This window comes from Eptesicus fuscus, chromosome 1 (genome assembly GCF_027574615.1).
Source record: "Eptesicus fuscus isolate TK198812 chromosome 1, DD_ASM_mEF_20220401, whole genome shotgun sequence".
NCBI lineage: Eukaryota > Metazoa > Chordata > Mammalia > Chiroptera > Vespertilionidae > Eptesicus > Eptesicus fuscus.
The window spans coordinates 21,565,512-21,584,393 of record NC_072473.1 but is presented as its reverse complement, the minus strand read 5'-3'; the positions used below and the strand labels follow the sequence as shown (position 1 = coordinate 21,584,393).

At 40.4% G+C, this 18,882-nt stretch overlaps 1 protein-coding gene across 5 annotated transcripts in view; it reads left to right on the top strand.

Moving 5' to 3' along the window:
• The window catches only part of DMD (dystrophin), a 1,914,059-nt gene that overhangs the window by 1,825,265 nt on the left and 69,912 nt on the right, over positions 1–18,882 (top strand). For all 5 annotated transcript variants that reach the window (XM_054720874.1, XM_028129748.2, XM_054720891.1 and 2 more), the window contains one exon: positions 879–1,036. In XM_054720874.1, the coding sequence (XP_054576849.1) occupies positions 879–1,036 (158 nt within the window). The remainder of the gene's footprint in view (positions 1–878; positions 1,037–18,882) is intronic.

The following is an 18,882-nucleotide window of genomic DNA, read 5'->3' as shown; positions in this document are numbered from 1 at the left end:
GAGGCAACCAATCGAATTGTCGCTCTCACATTGATGTCAATCTCTCTCTCCCTCTCTCTCCCTCTCCCTCTCCCTCTCTCTCCTCTCTCCCTCCCTCCCTTCTCCCTCCCCTCCACTCTCTCTTAAAAAAAGTCAATGTGAAAAAAAAGCTTTCTTAGATTTAATTTGATGGGCAACTTTTATTTGAAAACAATGTGTGATTAAAATGATTTTATTTCTGAGAACAAAACACATTGCAAGTGTTTGGTATGTTCATTCATTCCGTGAACCCACTATATTGGACACCTGCTTTCTGCAGGTACAGCTATTCTACTGTAGATATTTCTGGCACACAGTTGACCAAGATAAGGTCCCTGCTCTCAAGGAGATACAATCCTTCAGCCAAAAAGACAGCCACCTATTGAATCAGTGTAAAGTGATATGAGCTAATTACAAATATGTACAGCATCCTGTGGGAACACATACAAGAAACTCAATGATCTGATGGCTTCATAAAGAAGTCCCAATTTTGGTACATTTTTGAATCTCTGATGTCCAAAAGGGATGGTGCTTTGGGCTAGTTATATGGTTCTTAATGCTAAAACAGTTATTTTATTATAGTAGTTATGTCCTATACATAACATAATTTCCCAAAGGATTGTCTTCTGACTTAGGAAAAATTCAGGTGTCAGGATTGTCTGTAAACTCATTTCTTGAGGGCTATAGTTCATCTATAAAAATATTAAATGTCTAGATTAACATATGGTAGAAGTAAATGCCCTATGGGAATATTGGCTACTCTTGAGAATTGGTACTGGACGTGAGTTGGCCATTAGGTTCTGTTAGTACTTACTTGGTGCTGCTTTTTCATTGTTGCGATTCTCTTCTTCCTTTTGTAGACCTTTTCAAGCAAGTGGCAAGTTCAACAGGATTTTGTGACCAGCGCAGGCTGGGCCTCCTTCTGCATGATTCCATCCAAATCCCAAGACAGTTGGGTGAAGTTGCATCCTTTGGGGGCAGTAACATTGAGCCGAGTGTCAGAAGCTGCTTCCAGTTTGTAAGTTATTCACCTTCTTAAGTAACATATTTATTGTTTTATATTTTAGATATTTTTAAAACACAGAACTTTCATTTCTATATAGCTCTTCTGTAGGCAGGTAGATAGGGGATTTTTGATATTGGAAACTTTTTTAAATTGTATGCAGAGGTTTCTGAAGCTCCAGGTCTTGAGAGAGAGGACAGTTCAGAGGAAGGAAAAGAAATCTCCATCTGGCCCTAGCTGGTTTGGCTCAGTGGATAGAGCATCAGCCTGCGTACCAAAGGGTCCCAGGTTCGATTCTGGTCAAGGGCACATACCTTGGTCGCAGGCTCCTCCCCGGCCTGAGCCCTTGTCAGGGCTCATGCAGGAGGCAACCAATTGATGGGTTTCTCTCACATCGATGTTTCTCTCTGTCTCTCCCTCTCTCTTCCATTCTCCCTAAAAAAATCAATGGAAAAAATATCCTCGGGTGAGGATTAACAAAACAAAACAAAAAGAAATCTCCATCTGCAGCTGGGACCCCACAGTTACTAAGGTGCTGGGAGGGACGGGAGTCTGCAGTGGTTCAGTGAGGGAGGAAATACATCTCCAATCATAGAATAATCCTTTGTATATAAGAAAAAGGCTTTTATAGGTGAGTCTTTTATTTTTATCTAATTCTGTCATTATAGCCTCATTTCATTGGCTGTTGGTAACTAGTTGAACAGCTATCTTTTTTTTTTTAAGTTTCCCTTTTGTATCTTTGATATTTTTCTACTATTCTAAGGCCTTCCCATAGTCTTATTAACATTGATGCAATACTGTAGGACAAGCATGTCAAACTCGTGGCCCATGGGCCGCATGTGGCCCACAAAGAATATTTTTGCGGCCCAGCCAATACAACAGTATGTAAGAAACATTTTAATAAAAATTTAGTAACTTAATTTTTACAATATCCTGTTATCATAATTATTAATAACAAACTACAGTGTTCGCTAATGACTGATTATTATAATCGTGTTGCATTTATTTCCCTTAAGCGCCGTATGCGCACGCACACCATTTCTCTCCACTAATACCAGCAGTGAATATTTTAGCAGCCAATTACCATGTCATTAGTCTTGTACTGACTTGTTTGGTGTGCGCAACAGGAAATATTTCGCTTTTGGAGAACAAGAAAAATAGGTTTATTTGCAGTTATTCAGTGTCTGGTAAGTTAATATTCAAGAAAAAATAATTTTTATTAAAATGTTCTATTTTATGTTAACGATGACTCATTTATTTTAGCCCTTTGTATTCAGCATTTCTCTATCAAAATAAACCTACGTTTCTATGAAAATTGAAGCTTTTATTTTTTTGTGGCCCACATAAACTTAAACCTTGTTTATTTGGCCCATGTTAGCCTTTGAGTTTGACATGCTTACTGTAGGAACTTAACTTTTGTTTATATCAATTACCCTCTGCTAATGCCCATCAGTTGCTCAACACAGTCTTGTCCATTCTCTTTCTTGTCCTGCCCCTTTACCTTTTCCACACCATAATCAGTGCCCCCAGAAACACTCTTCCTCCAAATGCCTGAACACACTCCATGGATAGACATTTAGGTTGTTCCTGTTTGTTGTATAAGGTGGGTAATGCTGCAATGAACATCTTCCTGCAGTTAGCTCTTTTTTTGACTGAAGTTTTTTCCTTAGGATAAATGCTAAGAAGTGAGATTACCAGACTAAATGACAAACAGTTTTATGGCTTTGGATACATATTACCAGCTGGCATTTTGTCAAAAGTTGTTTCTATTTGTAATGCCACCAACACTGAAGGAGTGAGACATTTGCAGTATCACATTAGTCACAGTGTTCTTATATTCTTTTTTAAATGCTGCAAGCTGGTTTTATTAATATGGGGTTTTTCAATCCATTCTAATCCTGTTACTAATAGAACTAGCCATAGAGATAACTGGGTTAGACCTGTAGTGTTTGATCACAGACTAAGATAAAACTATAGAAGGCCTCCTGGACAGAAAATTGTGAATATTTAGACGTTTAAAGCATTCTGAGCATTCATTCAATAATTGACTTGGCAAATGGACTGAATGCACATATAGTACGCCCACTCATGTAGAGTTGTATACACTATTTGGCTTGTGTTGCCAAAATTGTGGCAAATTAATGTAAATTTAAAATAGGTATAGAGAAATAAATGCATTTTTTCACCTCATACATCTTCCAAAAAGTGAATAGACTATCACTATCTCTAGATTTTTTTTTCTTGCATGTTGCTGCATTAATATTTCTACTCCAGAATGTAGATACAAGTAACTTTGAATACTAATGACCACAGTAGTCCAGATTCATGTTGGTGGGTTTTTTTAATCCAATTATAAAACAGCTTGAATGATGTGTTTTGTTTTTCCTAAGTATTTTTTCTTTAGTCGTTTCAGTTAGTTTTTGAGTTCTAGTTGTGAAATTCTTACACACACAAATTCATATGTATGTATATGTACATAGTTGTGTGGTGTGTGTGTGTGTGTGTGTGTGTGTGTGTGTGTGTTGTGACTTGGATTGAGAGTAATGGTCACAAAATAAACCTGCAGCCATCTTTTCAGAGACAGTCCCTCCTGCAGAGTAAGCTGGGCTGGCTTCAGGACCGCTGAAGCCATTGTCCTGTCACCACACTGTGCTGACTGTGCTACTGCCAACATCATCAGGCAGCCACTGTCACCTTCACTGCCAACTCTGTCTCTCTCTTTTTTTAATTGAAATATATTTGACATATAACACTATAAATTTAAGGTGTACAGCAGGTCCTCAAATCATGTTGGTTTGTTCAACATCATTACCTTATAACGTTGATGAGATGATGTAGGAACTTAACTCTTGTGGGTTTTTTTTTAAATATGTTTTTATTAATTTTAGAGAGAGAGGAAGGGAGAGGGAAAAGAGAAACATTGATGTGAGAAGGAAACATTGATCAGTTGCCTCCTGCATGCCCTGTACCAGGGATCAAGCCCACAACCTGGGCATGTGCCCTGACCGGGAATCAAACTGGCGACCTCTTGGTGCATGGGACGACACTCAGTGAACTGAGCCACACCGGCCAGGGCTTAACTCTTGTTTATATCAATTAGCCTGTCGTAAAACTGGTTTCATTATAAGTCATTTTGCTTAAAGTCACAGAACCTATCAATGATAAGTGAGGACTTCCTGTACATCACATTGATTTGATACACACACACACACACACACACACACACACACACACACACATATGTGTGTGTATATATATATATATATATACATATATATGTATATATATATATATACATACTAGTAGCCCTGCGCACGAATCTGTGCGCCAGTAGGTCACTGCCGCCCTCCTGTAGCTCTTCCCCCCTCTCCCTCCCCTCAATAGCTTGCTGCCCTGCCCCCTCCTGTGGCTCTCCGGCCCACTTGTACTTTGCTGCCCCACCCTCCTGCAGATCTGTGATTCTGTCCTTATGCAGTTGGTCATTACGCCTCAGGGCATAATGGATAATTAGCATATTCCTCTCTTATTATATAGGATTGTAATAATATGATTGCCATTCTATTGTTTGTTGGCACCTCTATCACCACATAATTATCTTGAGTGGGTGTGTTTGTTGGGAATGAGTAAGAGAGTCCCTGGCTCTCTTTAATTTGGTTGAAGGAGCCACTTAACTGAAGCTTCACTTTCCCCAGTGCTGTCCCCTTATGAGGAGCCCAGCCTGGTCCAGGTCTGCCCATTGTATCCTTTTGCTAGATGCTCACCTTCTTCCCTAACCTCATTTCTCTTGTTTCCGTACGCCTCTATCTCTGTAGTAGCAGCCCTCTCTCCTCAGTGTCAAAACTTTGAACTCAGTCCATACTCTCATACTGATTGAATTTGCACTGGCTAGCCAGTTTCCAAGGTGTTGGGAATATCTAGAATTAGAAGAAAAAGTAGTACTAGCTTTTTAATTTTATATATATATATATATATATATATATATATATATATATATATATATATATATATATATAAAATTGGCCGAAACCGGTTTGGCTCAGTGGATAGAGCGTCGGCCTGCGGACTCAAGGGTCCCAGGTTCGATTCCGGTCAAGGGCATGTACATTGGCTGCGGGCACATCCCCAGTAGGGAGTGTGCAAGAGGCAGCTGATCGATGTTTCTCTCTCATCGATGTTTCTAACTGTCTATCCCTCTCTCTTCCTCTCTGTAAAAAATCAATAAAATATATTTAAAAAAAAAATTGATTTCAGAGCAGAAGGAAGAGAAAAAGAGATAGAAACATCAATGATGAGAATCATCAATCGGCTGCCTCTTACACGCCCCACACTGGGGATTGAGCCCGCAAACTGGGTATATGCTGACGGGGATTAAACTGTGACCTCCTGGTTCATCAGTTGGTACGCAACTACTGAGCCACACCAGCCGGGAAAACTGTGATTTTTTTTGTGTGGTGTTTTTAAGGGAAAGAAATGCCTCTCTTATACTCTTTTCAGGCCTTCTCATCACAAGCCTCTCCTCTGCACCCAGGTCCCTTTCATTGGTCTTACTGCTCCTTACACTGGTTTTAGAGAAATGTATTCACTGTCTGACACCATTCTTAGAAATCTTCAATTTCTTGCCATTGTCCACAGAATAAATCCTGATTTCTCTATTTAATTCTCAGGCTTTTCCTAATCTGCTTTCATAATTGCCCACTGTTTGCTTTCACTACCGTGAAAGAGCTTCACCCTACCATTTGTACCTTCTATGCTTATAAATAATATTGTTATGCCCTGGCCAGGTGACTCAGTTGGTTGGAGCGTTCTCCCATACACCAAAAGGTGTAGCAGGATTGATTACCGGTCAAGACACATACCTAGGTTGTGGGTCCAATCCCCAGGGCGAGTATGGGAGGCAACCAGCCAATGTTTCTCTCTCGCCTCGATGTTTCTCTCTCCCTCTCTCTAAAAATCAATAAAAAACATATCCTCAGGTGAGGATTAAAATAATAATAGTTACTATTGCTATTGATGATAATACTTTCCTTTGCTCACCTGAATTCTCATTTAATTCTCACCAATCCTTTGAGGAGAATAGGAAAAGAAGGGTTTTGAGGTTTTGTTTTTATTGTTGTTTAAGTAGATGAACAATTTATCTGTGCCCCTAAAATTTCTCAACTGCTGGAGAGTTTGATTTGTAGTCCAGTTTCCCCACCCCACCCCACCCCACTTCCCATTTACCTCCTCATTCCCAAATACGCACTTTTTGATACCGTAGTTGACCCTTGAACAAAACGGGTTTGAATTGTGTGGGTCCACTGAAACGTGGATTTTTTTCAATAAATACTGTAAATGTATTGTCTTTTCCATATGATTTCCATAACATTTTCTTTTCTCTAGCTTACTGTATCATAAGAATACAGTATAATACATATAACATACAAAATAGATGTTAGTCAACTGTTTATGTTTTTGGTAAGTAGTTATGTTTTGGGGGAGTCGGAATTTCTGTGCAGATTTTTGTCTGCACGGGGAGTCAGCACCCCAAAGCCCCATGTTGTTCAAGGGTTAACAGTACTGTTACCCAGCTTCTCAAGGTGAAATAACAGGCATTTATCCTGGGTCCCTGGTGGAATATGAGATGCCATAACAGACCTGGGAACACAGAAGTGTTGTGAGGGGGGATCCTTATTTTAAGAAGCTGAATATTGGCAAACTGGATGTTTCTAGTAGAGTATTGTGCGCATTTTGTGTGCGCAGAGCCAGGTGAGGTTTATATTACTTAGATTTGGGGATCCTCTGAGCTCTGTAGAAATTTGCAATCAGGTTGAACAGATCCATTGTGAATGCTTCCTGCAGAATTGACATTCTGGCCCTGGGTGCTTTTCCTCAGCCAGGTGCTCTGGCAACTCACCTTGCCTTTCACTGCAACAGGGCTGAAATGTGATATTTGCTGTGGGGAAAGATAACAGGAGTGAAAATGCCCCCTGCCCTTTGAAGTGTAAGACCTTGGGAATGGGGGCCTGGCTGGTTCCTTCAATAAGTTTGTGCTCAGAGGCAGCTATTTCCAGCATCCCCAGGAAACAGTAGGGTAGTACTTGTTTCTCCTACAAATGTGTTCCCTGCGTTGCAGAAGGAGAAGTTGACTCCAGACCATAGTCCTTTTCTTTTTCCCTTGTTTTCTTGTCACCAACTGGAAGACTTACCTCTTTTCAAGTTGGTACAGTTAGAAAGGCGTTAGCTTCTGATTCACAGGTGGGCCTGGCAGGGGCAGGAAGAGAGAGGCATGTTTTCGTGTGCCATGCTCGCTGGATGGTCTTTTAAAGGTTTGCTCAACCCATATGCCTCAATTCTGGAGATGCATGGTGGTGATGGTTGCACAACAATATGAATGTATTTCATGCCACCGAACTGTCCACTTAAAATGGCTAAGATAGTGAATTTTATGGTATGTGTATTGTACCATAATAAAAAAAATTGTAAAAACTATCCCAAAAACATTTTTAAGACAGAGGAAAGGAAATCACTATCAAATCCAAGTAAAATGTTTTGCCATTTAAAAACCAGTAGAGGTTCTTTAAGAAATTACCCATTAAGCCAGGAAGTGAAATTATATCTGTGGATATTAAAAAGGAAAAATCACTATAAATTTATGGATTTGACAGTAGTATGTCCATTGATATTAAATGAGGCAACAGGGTATGTTTCTACATTACAAGTATAGTGCAGCCAACACATTTTACTGGGAAATTGACTCCGTAGGGGCAATAGTAGAAGTAAAGTTTTGAAATGAGTTTGTTTTGGAAATAACAGATTCATTGAATGTATCTTCAGGTTATTCCTCTTTCATGTTCCATGGAAACATCTTTGTTGACAGAGTAGATTGATCCTTATGACCCCAGTAAGGCCAGGACTGCCCTGGCAATGAGTCACACAGACTGCAACCCTGGAGATTGTTTCCTTCTCTCCTTTTTAAAAATTTATTTTCTTTCTTAGTGAATGTATTAGGGTGACATCCTATCTAATAAAAGAGTAATATGCAAATTGACCATCACTCCAACACACAAGATGGCTGCCCCCAGGTGGACACAAGATGGCAAGCAGGGGAGGGCAGTTGGGAGGGACCAGGTCTGCAAGGGAGGGCAGTTGTGGGTGATCAGGCCTGCAGGGGAGGGCAGTTGGGAGGGACCAGGCCTGCAAGGGAGGGCAGTTGTGGGCAATCAAGCCTGCAGGGGAGGGCAGTTAGGAGTGACCATGCAGCAGAGGAGGGAAGTTGGGGGGACCAGGCCTGCAGGGGAGGGCAGTTAGGGGTGACCAGGCCTACAGGGGAGGGTAGTTAGCAGTGACCAGGCCTGCAGGAAAGGGCAGTTAGGGGCAATCAGGCTGGCAGGGGAGCAGTTAGGCATCAATCAGGCTGGCAGGGGAGTGGTTAAGGGGTGATCAGGCTGGCAGGCAGCAGCAGTTAGGGGCAATCAGGAAGGCAGGTAGGCAAGCAGTTGGGAGCCAGCAGTCCTGGATTGTGAGAGGGATGTCCGACTGCCTGTGCGATCGGGCCTAAACGGGCAGTCGGACATCCCTGGAGGGGTCCCAGATTGGAGAGGGTGCAGACAGGACTGAGGGACACCCCCCCCCCCGTGCACTAATTTCCTGCACCGGGCCTCTAGTTGGTTAATAAAATTATATAGGTTTCAGGTGTACAAGTCTGTAATACATCATCTGTGTACTTTTTTGTGTGATCACTACCCCAAGTCCAGTCTTTCATCTCTCCTTTTCCACATGAGAAAACTGAAGCCCAGAGAGGTAGACTGAATATATTCTGTGTCCTGCAATTATATCATGTCAGAAGGCCCAAGTTCCCTGTGTTCCAAGCCAGTGCTTCCTTCTGCTAAACCATCTGAATAGAAATACATGGCTTTAACCAGTTCAAATTCTAGACTGAACTAAGGAAGTGTTAATGTGTTCCCTTAGGTGAATTTGAGGTTCTAATAGGATGATGTAGATAAATGAACACCGCTACTCCTACCCAGTACACTTAAACACACACACACACACACACACACACACACACACACACACACGGTTTTTATTTAAAATACTCTAAACCCAATTGCAGCTATCTGGTCTACTTTCAAATGAAACCAAATATTTCCTTTTAAGTGAGAAAATGTTATACTTTTAAGTGACTCTGGAAAAGATTCATTATCTGTAAATTAGTATTTGGCAGTGCCCTGAGAAATATCCACTCCTCATGTTAGTGTTTGTAGTATTTTCTTATGTAAACATTTTAAGGAATTTATTGTTTAGACAGAATTGAGATGCCAAGTTTATATTCTATGTGTTTCACCTACAAGAGCTTTGGTGTCAAAATCTGTTTATTTTACATCTGTTTTCTGCCTCCTGTTGTATTCATGCATTGAAAATGAGTAAGTTGCTTTTTCATCTGTCTTATGAATTTTTACATTCATATGACAAAACGAATGTCATCTATATACAGTTGCTGTAATGTAGAATGATATAGAAATGAGAATGAATTCCAATCTCAACTATTGAGAACAAGTATATACTAATACAGTAGTCTCCCCTTATCCACAGAAGACATTCCAAGACCCCCAGTAGATACCTGAAAATGCAGAAGAGTACTGAACCCTATTATACTATGGGTTTTTTAAAAAATACATACACATCTGTGATAAGATTTAATTTATAAATTAGGCACAGTAAGAAATTTATAACAAAAACTGGTAATAAAATAGAACAATTATAACAATAAAATAAGGGTTACTTGAACACAAGCACTGTGATACCAAAATGGTTTATATGACAACCAAGACAGCTACTAAGTGACTGACAGATCATAGTTATATAGCATGAATACACCGGACGAAGGGATAATTCATGTCCAGGAAAGGATGACATGAAATTTTGGTGCATTAAAACTTACTAATTGTTTCTCAAATTCTCCATGTAATATTTCCAGATTGCTGTTGACCACAGGTAACTGAAACCTCAGAAATTGAAACTTTGGATAAGGGGGGGGACTACTGTATATACACTGAGTGGCCAGATTATTATGATCTCTGAACGCATAATAATCTGGCCACTTAGTGTATATCCTATATAATAAAAGGCTAATATGCAAATTGTCCCCTCGACCAGGAGTTTGACCAGCAGGCAGGCCGGCCAACCACCCATGTCCCCTCCCCCTGGCCAGGCTGGCTGGACCCCACCCATGCACGTATTCATGCACCGGGCCTCTAATATGTGTGTGTGTGTATTCTCACACACACTCACACTCACACTGAGTGGCCAGATTATTATGTGTTCAGAGATCATAATAATCTGGCCACTCAGTGTATATATGTATATATGTGAGTGTGATGTATGTGTACTAGTATGTCATATCAATAATAAATAATTCTAGAATACCTGGGTTAGTGAGTAGCAGAGTGGTTAAGTGCATAGGCCCTGAAACCCTCTGCCTGGGTTCAAATCCCCGCTGTGCTATTTGCTGGGTGTACAACCTTGGGTGTGTTTCTTGATCTTCCTGGTCCCTAAACTCCTGGGGTTAAATGATCCAATAGAAACAGAGCATTTAGAGTTGTGATGGGCACATACATAGTAGTGCTCCCTGAGTGTTAGCTATGATTATCTAAAGTGTATTGTAACATGACAATATCCTGCCAAGGTTAACAGTTCTTTCTACCTATAGCCAAGCATCTTTAGATTAGATTTTGGAGACACTTGAGATTTTGTTTTCTCTAAAAGTGTTATAATACCATGCCAGGACACTTTCTAAAAAGTTTGACAGCATTCCCCATGTCAATTTATCACATTTTCATATTTTTCGTCCTTAAAATAACGCTCAAAAATTCCACTTTAAGTAGGTTTCCTTTAGCTTCTTGTTCAGTAAACAAAATACGATTCCTACAGCTCCATAGACATTCTTTTTACACACCTTTTAATGGGTACTCATTAATAGTTATTAGCAAGTTACAATAATTTGATATTCATAAACAGCTTCCATCACCAAGCTTCTACCTGGCCTGTTTATGGACAGTTAGTTAGAATTTTAACCAAATCCAGGGTCAGCTGCCTGCTGCAATGAAAGTCAAACTTGTAAGCCCAAGTTCTAGTGGAAAAGGAAAAATGTTTATTCAAGTACTGACCACCTGAAAAAAATGAGAGACTGTGGTCCCAAACATTTCAGTGCAGGCAGGGGTTTTTATAAGGAGGGAGAAGGAAAGCAAAACAAAGAGATCAAGGAAGGGGCTGTGGACATGTAGGCAGTGTGCTTGCTGGTCCTGATATGGATTTTCACGGTCAGTATCCTTGAGTTGGCAATCTGGATTCCTGTGTCTTGACAGTCAGCATTAGCCAAAGCCTTGAGGTCAGGCTGCTCCTTAGGTTCACACAGGAATTGAAGCTGCTGAACTGGAAAGTATACTAAAAAAACTATTAATATGCAAGCTCTAGTTTTGAGAGAAAAATCAGGTTAGAGTAACAAGCTTGGTTTAACATTTACTAAGATTAATATGGGTAGCTTTATATAAATATAACGTATTCATTCCTCATTGCAAAATTCCTGCAAATTTTCACCTTTTATTAGAGTACTAGAAGCCCAGTGCATGAAAATTCATGCACTGAAGGGGGGTGTGGGCCCTCAGCCCGGCCTGCCCCCTCTCACAGTCCAGGAGCCCTCAGGGGCGGGAGGTGACCTGGCGATTAGGGGAAGGTGACACCCCATCACACCTCTGCTGCTGCCACTGCCGGCAGTGCAAGCCTTGGCTGGCCCTGGTTACCTGAGCCTTGGCCGGCCCTGGGTGGCTGGGCAGCCGCCATCCAAGGCTTGCCTGCACCTTGGGCCAGCCCTGGGCGGCTGGGGGGTTGAGGGGACTGGGGGACTCCAGAGGCAGGCGCGCTGGCGGGGCTGAGGGGACTGGGCACCACCATCTTGTGGCTGTGAGTGCCGCCATCTTTGAGAGTGGGGCAGTCAATTAGCATATTCCCTCCTTATTGGCTGTGGGTGCCGCCATTTTTGGCATGAGGGTCAATTAGCATATTCCCCCTTTATTAGCTAGGACTATCAACATTGTCTTGAGTTGACTATTGGTTTTCAATGGCTGGGTTTTGGGAAAAATTATAAGCTAGGGTGGCTTTAACTTCCTAATTATCAATTTAATTTATTGTGGTTTATATGGTTAACTTTTCATTGTGGAGTAATATATTATATATATTTATCAGTATTTTGAAATAGATTTGTATTGTAGTTGAACCTGTTTCATTCAGCATACACCATACAGCTAAGGAAAAGCCCGTCATTCTCTTTTCCCTCCTCAACCTTATAAACTTGTACCTTATTGTTATGACCAAATTTTCCTTCTTCCTTCCTTTCTTCCTTGAGGCAGAGGCGCTAATGAAAAAATATCTTTTTGAGAACCATCCTTTTAGTTGAAAGACTGTTCTGAACTCCCTTTCATCAGTTTACCATTCATTCTAATTTACATAGAAACTTACCCAAAAAGCTCATGGAATCAAGGAATTATGTATTCAATGTTGTCTGTTTTCCTTTTTTTCCATGTTTGTCACTGGCTTGTAAATTGGATTTTTTAAAAAGGAAGTTCTTTCTGCAACGATTATTTAAGACTAAGGGAAGTACAAAACTTGCTCCTGGAATAAACAGATAATACCCTTCTTTGTTTATCCAGGGTCCTTAGTGTGTCTTAATTCTCTAATCTAAAAGCTAGAGTTTTTTGTTTGGGTTTCTTTTTTGCATTTGATAAAATATTTAAACTTTTTCTGTTACTTTTTTAAAAGCTATACAAAACATAAGTTAAAATTTATTCTGGCGTTCAATTCTATGAGTTTAGACAAATGCATATAATTGTGTCACCACCACTATAATCAAGACACAGAACATTTCCACCACCACTAAAATTATATATTCACTGGCTTTGTTGTCATCCTGCCTGCTCCCAATCTCTGGAAACTACTACTCTGTTTTCTGCTCCTATACTTTTGCTTTTTCCTGAACTGAATTTTAAATGATTATAGGAGGCAATCCTGGAAGGGTTAATGGTATGCATTGTACTTTAGCATACTGTGTCCTGACTCCTACTTGAGAAAGTATATTCCATGATACCTACAGACAGATATATGTGCTTTACCATATATATGTGAAACTTTCCTGTTAAATAAGAACGCTTTAGCATAAATTAATAACATTGAGTATATTTATGGAACTGCATAAATTTAAAAATTGTGCTTTTGTTCCCAAGAGGCATGGTGTTAATTGGTTTATTAGTCAGGTGGAGTGGAGTGCCTGAGGTCAGAACAGTTGTCCTTGAACATGTAAATGAAGAGTGGATAATCACCACGTGTTATTGTTTGGGCTGATTTTATCTTTAATGGGTGATTCAGAATCCTGATTAATATTTAGATCAGTGACTGCTGGCCTCATTATCTTCAGAACTCTAAATAAAATACTTGATTTCTACCCAAGGCAGCAGTCATGGGAAGCCTTTTTTTTTTTTTTTTTTTTACTTCTTCTTGTTTCATGAATATAAAATTCTTGACCTCTCAATTCTTATTTTAAATAAGGAAAATTTCTATGAATGTGGGGCATCCTTAAACTTATTTTTATGGCCAAAAATTCACATTTAGGCGTCTAGGAAAAGCACATCTATGCTCAATATATGAAGGAATGCTGTAAGAACAATTGCCCTAGCCCAGTGGTCGGCTAACTCATTAGTCAACAGAGCCAAATATCAACAGTACAACAATTGAAATTTCTTTTGAGAGCCAAATTTTTTAAACTGAAGCTTCTTCTAATGCCACTTCTTCAAAATAGACTCGCCCAGGCCGTGGTATTTTGTGGAAGAGCCACACTCAAGAGGCCAAAGAGCGGCATGTGGCTCGCAAGCCGCAGTTTGCCGACCGTGGCCCTAGCCTGTTTGGTGCAGTAGGTAGAGCATCAGCCCTCGGACTGAAGGGTCCTGGATTTGATTCTGGTCAAGGGCATATACCTTGGTTGCATGCTCGATCCCTGGCCCTGGTCAGGGTGCATGAGGGAGGCAACCAATTGATGTGTCTCTCTCACATCCATGTTTCTCTCTCTCCTGTTTCTCCCTTCTCTGCAACTCTCTCTAAAAAAAATCAATGGAAAAAATCTTCTGGTGAGGATTAATAAAAAAAACAACAATGAAGGTAAGAGAACAAATAGGGAGGAAATCAGAAGTGTGATGTTAGCTTTGTGTTTTCTGAGAAAACTAATCCTGAGGAGCTTTTCACATTTTATGCCATTGACATTAATGCCTTAGCCCTCTCTCCCTTCACAGTGATTAAAGTCACTCTTACCCTCCTGCCTGCCATGACCTCCCCCATGAAGGGCGATTTGGAGGAAACAATGATTTCAGCCAGTGTTCAATTTTGGGGGAAAATCAACCATAAAGAAGAATAAAAAGAAAAAAAATAGAAACGATAGTATAATGAACACCCATGTCTCTTGTGCATGGTTAGTGTTTTGCTCTGTTGGTGACAGCAGGAACAGACCTGGGTTCAGCAACCTCAGTACTTGAGTTCTGGCTAGGAAAGATTTCAGAGCCAAGACTCAAACTATAAGAGAGCACTTATTTAGAAATCACAGAGGTAGAAGAAGCAATTCGTAGAAGAAATGGGCTTAGAAAACAAGTTATAGAGTCAAGGGAATGGGCCTTGGAGCTTAGAAGTGAGGAAGGTAAACTTGACCTGCCTGAAGGGATGGGGAGGGGAAAAGGCACTATTTTAGTTGAAAGTGTGCTCCTGGGAGGAAGGGCACTCTGGGTCCTCTGTCCTAAGTGTTTTAAGGGTGGAGATTTTAGGGGAGGTCCTAGGGAATAGAATATTCAGCAGCTTTCACTAGGATCGTGGCTCTACTGATTGGTTGGGGCCAGGCTAGGGAGTAGTTGATCATTGTGTCAGGTCCTGATGTCAGCCAGGGCATCTTTTTTGTCTGGTTTTGTGAGGGTGTGGTCCATAGAGTCACTCAGCTTTCATGGGCCTAGGGCTGAAATACAACTGAAATCAATATGTCAATAGACCTGAGGCTTTGTTCTTAAAATAGTTTGATGCTGACCAGAATCTGATGTCCTAAGGGCTTAATAATTAAGGGAGTAGACAGAAGGAGAAAGGGTCATGTTTAAGAAATGGAATTTCTGCGAGGTTTCAATATCATCTGGCATGCAGTCCACATTGAAATTGCCCCATTGCCCCAGAATGTTCCTCACATCTGGCTGTTTTCTTCCAGGATCCAGTCAAGGTTTTTGTCTTGCATCTGATTGTCATGTCTCTGAACTTTTTCACTTAATCTGAACAGTCTCTCAGCATTTTTTTTCATTCACAACATTGATGTTATTGAAGATTCCAGGCCAGTTCTGTTAAAGAAAGTCCCATATTCTGGAATTTTCTGGTTGTTTCTTTATGATTAGATTCAGGTTAAATTTTTTTGGCAAGAAGATGATAGAGGTGATAGCGTTTACTTTCCACTATATCACATCTGGAGGGACAAAATAACATTTTGTTCTTATTGGTAACACTAAGAATGTGAAGGTGGTGTTAGTCAAATATATCCATTGTACTTAAAAAGTCATTTTTATGGTATTTTGAGACCTTATGAATATGTTATGAATATGTTATTCTTCTACAGCCTTTCACCCTATTCTTTTAGTGTCTATTGATAATCCTTTTCTAATTCATTGATTCTATTGGTGGTTACATGATAGTGATTTTCTAATTCTACCATTCTGTCTGCATGTCTTAGCAGGCTTTCTTCTTTGAAGAAAAGCTTTCACTTCTCCCTTCTTGTTTTGATGATCACCAAGGACAGTCCTTTTCCCCCCAGAGCAATGTAAAGATATGTCTGATACATGCATTTCCATATTAACTGACTCTTTTTTGGGAGTGACAACTTGACCGCATCATATAACATGAACTGTGTGCTAATGATGATTGAGAAGCTCATAGGATTTTCTCTCTTTTTTGCTACCTCAGTTTATCTTGACCTGCACCTTTCAGTCCATGTGGCTCATATATGCTATACCATCTAACCATAGGAGGAAGGACACATAATGCCAAAAAAGAAGGGGTAAAGAAGGTGATCAGGAGAGATAGGAGAATGCATTTATCACAGTAGTTTCTGAAAATTCACTTGTACCTTCATATATATCTCAGTAGGTCAGCATAGAATTCGGTTCAATATTTGGTAGCTTGGTATTAACTCAGGTAGGCCTTACTTAGATATTAGAGCCTCTAGCACCTTTAAACAAGTTAAAGATTCGAGCGATTTTAGTAATCAGACTGTATGGTTCCATAGGAAATCACTTTTGTGTTAACCTTTTTAAGACTACTTTAAGCATACATATTTTTACTATTAAAATAGTAGATAATATTGAGCTACTTCCTTAACCTCTTTGAGCCTTTTTCGTTTATAACATCAAGTTAAACACTATTTCAAGAGTACTTATCCCCACGTTTCTTTGATTATGTGGTAAATGTTATAAATGGAAAAAATCAGAAAGTGAAATGGGTTACTGTACTTATTTCAAAGCTTGGTCAATATCAGGAAAGCCTTACCTGATTTTCTGCATAACAACTTTTGTAACAGATATAAGATATGGAAAACAGTCTTGTACATATAGTACGTGTAGCCTTTCACATGAGACCAGCTGTTCTCTGAATAGAAGTAGCAGGATGTGAGAAAATATTATGTGGAACCTCATATAAATGATTCCTTGTGTTTGTACACTATATTTTTATTAGCAACTCAAAGGTAAAATGTAAGTATCTTGTGTCTAACAGGATCAAAATACCACCTTCCTTCTGTTTTATTTGTTACATGCAGGTTTCATATAGTTTTATAGATTTTTTTATCACTCATTTGATTTTCATAAAAATTGGGACTGTTTGGAAGAAGAGTCATTAATATTCTTTACAACTTGTTCTTGTTCCTCCTTTTATGTTCATTGCTGGTGCAGACTTCTCTCTTATGTAAAATAGTCCATTGATGCCCTTGGTAGATTTAGAGGTTGTTAAAGAAATTATAATGACAGCTCAAGCAACAGTCAAGAACTGCCTGTCCTTATACAGTCTGACCCTGGCTAGTCAATCTCCTTGTAGTTCTAAATCTTTGTGTACAGACTGTAATTCACAAAACAATTTTGATCCATTTAAATTCAGCAAATCTTTCCAAACATTAGGGCCTTTTACAATCATGGCCAGAAATGTTGGGTTGTCAGCTACTAGTGCCATTACTTATTAACAGTGGCCATGATATTGAAATTGTCAGTTGGCTTTTTGAAGGGAACATTTTACGAGTGAAAGCAGCAAATGAAAATGGCCAGATAGGAGAGCCTGGCCAGTGTGGCTCAGTTGTTGAGCATCAACCCATGCACCAGGAGGTCACGGTTTAATTCCTGGTCAGGGCACGTGCCCGGGTTGCAGACTCAATCCCCGGCAGAGGTTATGCAGGAGGCAGCTTATTGATGTTGATGTTTCTATCATATAGAAACATCAATGATGACCCATACTAGGGATTGAGCCTGCAATCCAGGCATGTACCCTGATGGGGAATTGCACTATGACCTCCTGGTTCATAGGTTGAAGCTCAGCCACTGAGCCACACCGGCTGGGCAAAACATATTTTTTTAAAAAAGAAAATGTCCAGGAAAGAGAGATTAACCTTTTTAAAAATTGCTGGTTTGTCCCCATTGTCTTCCCTAAGTTGATCAATAAGAATGTTTGGAAATTCGATTCATGCATATGAATGTATTTAATATTAATATATTTAGTTATATATTTAGTTATTGTTTTTCCTCTAAATGGGCAGGAACCCTGCTAAATAAAATGAAAATGTACATTCACACACACACACACACACACACACACACACACACAACACAGGCACACTCTTATACTAGCTAACCTGCCTTATCTTGTGTGGGATAATTATTTGCACAATTTCTGCTCTTTGTCCTGGAATATATTAGACTAGAGGCCCGTTGCACGAAATTTGTGCACTGGTGGGGGAGGTGTCCCTCAGCCCAGCCTGCACCCTCTCCAATCTGGGACCGCTCGGGGGATGTCCGACTGCCGGTTTAGGCCCGATCCCTCTCACAATCCAGGACTGCTGGCTCCCAACTGCTCACCTGCCTGCCTGATTGCCCCTAACCGCTTCTGCCTGCCAGCCTGATCACCCCCTAACCACTCCCCTGCCAGCCTGATCGACGCCTAACTGCTCCCCTGCCAGCCTGATTGCCCCCAACTGCCCTCCCCTGCCAGCCAGGTTGCCCCCAACTGCCCTGCCCTGCAGGCCTGGTCGCCCCCTACTGCCCTTCCCTGTAGGCCTGGTTGCCCCCAACTGCCCTCCCCTGCCAGCCATCTTGTGACACCCATCTAGTGACCACATGGGGCGGCCATCTTGTGACCACATGGGGGTGGCCATCTTGTGCAATGGCGTGATGGCAATTTGCATATTACCTCTTTATTATATAGGATAGAGTTGTCTATTTGAGAAGCAACTTATTTTCAAATCAGGCGCTATGATTTTAGCATGTTCCCTTGTAACTTTCAGCTAGCTCTTTTTAATTTTTTTTTTATTCTCTTTTTTCCTCTATTCACAATCTCTTAACTAGTGTGGCCTTTGTCTCATAGCAACAGTAGTTGAACAGGCCTATCATAGCTTCTAAGTTTCTCTGATGTAGAAGATAGCAGCCTACCTGTTAGGCACCCTCCAGGGCTCCCAAGGAAGTCTGGGGCTTAGTTAATAGTCATGTACCCATGTTGGTTTTTTTATTTTCAACAAATGAACCGTGGTAATGTAAGATGTTAACATTATGGCAGGGTTTCTCAAT